Below are 5812 nucleotides of genomic sequence, written 5' to 3' on the forward strand. Positions count from 1 at the left end.
ACCTATGTAAAAGCTGAATGAATAAATGAACAATAATTACTTTTAATATTCATTATAAACTAATTTTCATACATTGATTGTTCTTGATTTTAGAAAGTATGGTTGATTATTATTGTCTTCAATAATTTAGTGTTTCTTGGGTCTTAGTTGTATTTTTCTCTTTTCTGCTGCAGCTGTTTTCTATTAGTACTATGAAAAGACTTTAGGTTTTTCTAAGAGAACTGGCACTGTATGAGAAATCTTTAGATGATCGTAAGATCCACGAGGTGGCGGTAATGCAATGACATGAATGAACGACAGTCATAAAATCCCAAAGAAGAAGAAGATAAAGAAGACAAAGAAAATGGCGCATGGTCTGTTTGGTTGAATGTTCGACTGTTTCTCTAAACGAGTTTATCAACGAGCCGTTAACTGCTGCTGAAGAAACATTCACAGAGTTTAAAGAAATCATCGTCAAGTCGGAGGAAGAGATGGATGATCATCGCAGACTGCTGGATTTCTCCCGGAGGCCCCAGATAATCTTACACCGAATAGGTAGGAACCACCAGCGTTTGGATGCAGGTTAAGGTCTAAATGTCTGCACCTTTCTGTATGAGGATCATTTTAGTAAATGTTCTTTTCCCGTATAAATGTTTTGTTAATCGGTAAATGAACGCAGGAATCACAATTACGCTGTGAAAATGGCTTATTGATGTAGAGAGAAAATGGACAGAGTGACCTCCGTTGATTTACATTTACATTTGAAAACGGAAAACAAATACAGCTATAAAATATAGCTTTCGGTGTATTTCTAAATCTGCTCCTTAGTTGCATCTTTTTGGGCTTGCTACTGCCTCTAGTGGCGTGGGGGTGGTAACACAACTAATATAATTACATCGCTAAATCAGAGTACCACAATATCTTTATTATTTACTATTAATTTCAGCATTACTGGCACCATAAAAGATAAATTATCTTCTACCTCGTGTGACTGAGACCGAAAAAAGGGTGAAAATGACCCTTTTATTGCAGTTTCACAAATTATAAATATGGTTATAAGTATTTTGCAATTAGAGCAGAATAATCCAGGCCTGATTTGAAGAGTCTAGGTGTTATAGTTTTTTTTTTTTACCCCTCCAGGAGGTCTTTTGTGGGCTCTAGTGTCCCTTATATGACAATAGGCTGACAGGAAACGGGGAAGACATTCGGCAAATATCGTCGGGTCCGGGAGTCGAACCCGCGACGAGGACTCAAGGCCTCCAAATATGGGTCGCTCTTTCCCCTACGCCACCACGGCACGCCCGGTGTTATAGTTTTTAAACTAGAGTCGATTAAAGATGTGGAAGGTAGTGAAAAATTAGGCGGAATCGCCTTTTAGCCATTTCCCGAATCAGAAGCTGGAATCGGAAACCAACTTCAGCTACGTGTAAATTTGTCAGTTTGCTAGTCCGCGCTGCGAAAGTCTCGCAAGATGAGGTGCCTTGATATTTTAGTAACTTTGGGTTTTAGGAGTTTTATTTTGCTTTTGTTTGAATAATATCCAGTGCAAGTTGCTTGTTGACTCAATGTAGGACAGAGCATAAGACTAAAGTGAGTCCAGCCAAAGTTAAAGGTTAAAGTTAGTTATTTGTTCATAAAGTGTAAGAATTGAGGTCAAATTTGAGACAACGCTATGTTAAATTAAGTTCTGTTTTTTTTTTGTAAGTCTTGTAATTCTATGTTGATTGGTATTCATTTAAAATCAATGCACATTTTAATCCTTATTCCAGTTAATGTACAGCCAAATGCAGTAAAGCTTTAAAATAGTTGTTTCCTTTTTGACGCACTATACCGTGGCTGTCTTCCTCTAAGTGAAGGATGGAATAGTGAAAAGGTTAATGTGTGAAGTTCATTATTACTTGTGAGAAAAGTAAACCAGGTTTATAAGACGATGGTAAGACAAACTGTAAAAGGTTTGTTAACAAATAAAAATAAACACAATCTGGATGTTAACGGCAGCACTTCAGTCGTCATTGCTGACTTTCACTGACTGATTTTATTATCCTTCAGATTGTGCAACGTTACTGTTACAGCAGTCCTGATAATCGGGATCTGTAACTCAGATCTAGTCAAATAAGCAGAGGAAAAAATTATGACATTTGTATAAATATAGTAATACTCTGCAAAAAAAACTCCCACCTAAACATAATAAAATGTATTTTAAAATAACAATAAATAATAACTAAAAAACTATGAGGAATAAATCATTTTAATGTATGAAGCGTGTTTTCACACATATTTTATGCAAAAGCTGGCATGTATAAAATTGAATGCACGTGAAAGTTTGTATAAATATACGCAAACTTTTTATCTGCCATGAAAATGTGCGCCAGCCACGCAAACGTTTTTGTGGAAAATAACAAACTACAAAGCGCCAAAATTCGCCTAAATACATTAAAACCAGACTTCAATCTCTGTTATTTAGACCAAGAAGCATCAAACCCAATGTTTTTTTTCATGGTTTAAATTTTTTTATTGTTTTTATTGTTTACATCCTGGCTGAACGCTCTGCTGTTCACACAAACACTTCCATTTGAATTAACCAACACTGTATTTATTATTTTCATTGTTTTTATTATTTGGATTTTTTTCCTTTAATATTTATTGTAATTTTTGTGGAGTGACCTTATAATCTGTGTATATAGCTCCCATATTTATATTTATATTTATACACAATATCTATATCTCTTTGCTATAACCCCTTATAGTCCATACATACATAGTCTTGTACATCTGTAAATAAATATTTATATCTCGTAGAGCACTTCTGGATAGATGCAAACTGCATCTCGTTGCTTGTACTTATGACAGTGCAATGGCAATAAAGTTGAATTCTAATTACGTGGCGTAAAATGCACCTTCTAAATGAGGGGTCCCCTGCATCCTGCACGTTTTAGTTCTCACCCTGGTGGCAACATGTCAGTGTTCTTCTTAGGCCTTGTAATGAGCCATCATTGGATCCGGGTGTGTTAAACCAGGGAGCGTACCAAAACATGCGGGATGCTGGCCCTCGAGGCTTTGGGCATCCCTGTTCTAAATAAAATGTGTAGTTATTATTGTTACGAGCTCCTGAAAAACAAGGACTATTGCCTTAGTTACTGGGACATGTGGTGGAAGTATTCTGGGCATATAAACTAATTTACAAATGTATTTATGGGTGGCGACAAGGCGGACCAGTGGCTGCACACTATTTCTGGCAAATTAGGATGTAGAAAGGAAAGATGAGCAGCCATTTTCATGCGCCCGCTTTTATGCATGTGAATTGTTTTGTACGCGGTTTTTTGTTTGTCCTTGCGCCAATTTTTAGTTTGAAAGTTGCGCACTCTTTCATACATGAAGACAGCCATGGCCATTAGAGAAGTCTCCAAACTTCAACTGAATATGTGAACTGTTCTCTTTCTATGCTCTTACATTTTCAGGTGTTTTTTTTTTAATGTTTTTTGTTTGTTGACATCTCTCTTAAATGATGAAAGTTTTTCATTTACTTCAATGAAGTTAATTCGTCTTTTTCTCTGTTTTCTTCTCCAGATTCCCTGCAGTGTAACGTTTATAACCAGGAGAGGAGATCCACTCTGGACCAGGAGGAGTCAGAACCTCTGCAGGTGAAACAAGAACAAGAAGAGCCAGAAGATCATCAGATAAAAGAAGAGCAGGAGGATCTAGAATATCAGCAGATAAAATTAGAGAAGGAGGATCTAGAATATCAGCAGATAAAAGTGGATGAAAAAGAAGGTTACAACAGTCAGGGTGATGAACAGCTTGAGCTAAAACAGGAGACTGATACCAGAATGATGGTTCCTGTTTATGAACAAACAGACCACACTGAATCAGAACCAAAGAAGAACCAAGTCATCTTCCACAAAGCTGCTGAAACTGAGAACCAAAATCAGGAAAGAAGAAAACCTTTCTCATGTGTCATTTGTGAAAAGCGTTTTGCTTTCAGAGCTGCTTTTGAGGCTCACATGAGAACTCATACGGGTGAAAAGCCATTTTCATGTATGACTTGTGGTAGAAGTTTTAGTCAAAAACAGGTTTTAACTAAGCACATGACGATTCACACAGGTGAAAAGCCTTTCATGTGTGTGATCTGTGAAAAGCGATTTACTTTCAAATCTGCTTTCAACGCTCATTTGAGAACTTATACGGAGGAAAAGCCTTTTTCATGTGATACCTGTGGACAATCTTTTAGCCAAAAACACGTTTTAACTAATCACATGATGATTCACACAGGTGAAAAGCCATTTTCATGTGTGAACTGTGGAAAATGTTTTGCTTTCAAATCTGCTTTCAATGTTCATGTGAGAACTCACACAGGAGAAAAGTCTTTTTCATGTGTCACCTGTGGGAAAAGTTTTAGTTGCAAACAATATTTAACTCAGCACATGACGATTCACTCAGGTGAAAAGCCATTTTTATGTGTGACCTGTGGAAAGTGTTTTGCTCAAAAACGCCATTTAACACTTCACATGACGATTCACACAGGTGAGAAGCTGTTTTCATGTGTGACCTGTGGAAAGTGTTTTGCTTTCAAATCTTCTTTTGATGCTCATATGAGAACTCACACTGGGGAAAAGCTCTTTTTAATGCGTGACGTGTGGGAAATGTTTCAGGCAAAAACGTGTTTTACTTAAGCATGTTGTAATTCACACAAGTAAGAGGCCTTTTTGGTGTCTGATTTGTTTGGTTTGAATGAAAAATGTCATTTAACTGTACACATGAGAAATCACTCAGGTAATAATTAATCTAGAGCACAAAAACATCCAAAAAAGAAATTGTAATGAAGAGGCCTAATTTGTCATTTTATTTCTGACCATAACATAGCTGTTATGGGTGACATGAATGCGACATCTCAGATAAAAACTCGCTGTTTGCTAAACACCTGATTCATTTTTGTACAGAATCTAATCTAATATTGTCAAGTAAAGAACTTTTGCCAACTTATATCTACACTTATATAAGTGAAGCCTGACATACTACGTCTTGGTTGGACCTTTGTATCACTACAGCAGATGCTCATGCTGCTTTGGTATACCTTAAGATCTTATACAATATGTCCACTGTTGATCAGATCCCCTTTGAGGTGCCAGTTAGGTCAGATTAGACCAGGGGTGGGCACTCCTGGTCCTCGAGGGCCGGTGTCCTGCAACTCTTAGATGTCTCCCTGGTCCAACACACCTGAATCCAACAGCTGAATCTCCTCCTAAGTGCAGTCAAGTTCTCCAGAGTCCTGTTAACGACCTCATTATTTGACTCAGGTGTGTTGAAGTAGAGATGCATCTAAAAGTTGCAGGACACCGGCCCTCGAGGACCAGGAGTGCCCACCCCTGGATTAGACTGATATGATTGTAGATTTTTGGCAACACCACTACAGCAAGTTATTCACCTGTGTACAGAGTGAACCGTTCCAAGTTGACAAGGTTAGAACTGTAGAAACTATCAAAACACACGAGGTCTATCAAGCAATTAAAGAACTGTCTGTAAATAAATCTACAGGAATGGATCTTATGTCAGCTGAACATCTCAAATTTGCAAGTTCAAGGGTCGTCCCTCTTGCCTTGTGTTTCACTGGTTTTATTCATAATTTTATTCCTGATACCTTGATGAATGTTCTTCTACTTCCAATGATTATAAACAAAGCTGGTAAAATCGGCAGCTCTGATAACTACAGACCTATCGCCCTAGCTAGTGCACTGCCTAAGTCTTTTAACTAATTATTTTGCCAAAATTTGTAAAGATTATGTCTACAGACAATCAATTTGGGTTCAAGTCCAAATATGGCACTGATATGTGTATA

The 5812-nt window shown here is 37.4% G+C and overlaps 1 protein-coding gene across 1 annotated transcript; it reads left to right on the top strand.

Moving 5' to 3' along the window:
- The first annotated feature begins 498 nt into the window (after positions 1-498).
- LOC111610451 (gastrula zinc finger protein XlCGF8.2DB-like) lies at positions 499-5144 on the top strand. The gene is made up of 2 exons (XM_023344679.1): positions 499-534; positions 3547-5144. The coding sequence occupies exon 2, from the start codon at positions 3807-3809 to the stop codon at positions 4647-4649; it is 843 nt and encodes a 280-aa protein (XP_023200447.1). The 5' UTR covers positions 499-534; positions 3547-3806; the 3' UTR covers positions 4650-5144.
- The last annotated feature ends 668 nt before the right edge of the window (positions 5145-5812 follow it).

Source organism: Xiphophorus maculatus, chromosome 13, assembly GCF_002775205.1.
Source record: "Xiphophorus maculatus strain JP 163 A chromosome 13, X_maculatus-5.0-male, whole genome shotgun sequence".
NCBI classification, from domain to species: domain Eukaryota; kingdom Metazoa; phylum Chordata; class Actinopteri; order Cyprinodontiformes; family Poeciliidae; genus Xiphophorus; species Xiphophorus maculatus.

Excerpts from the sequence above, each read along its gene's own strand:
- LOC111610451 (XM_023344679.1), top strand. The coding sequence starts at position 3,807 with ATGATGGTTCCTGTTTATGAACAAACAGACCACACTGAATCAGAACCA.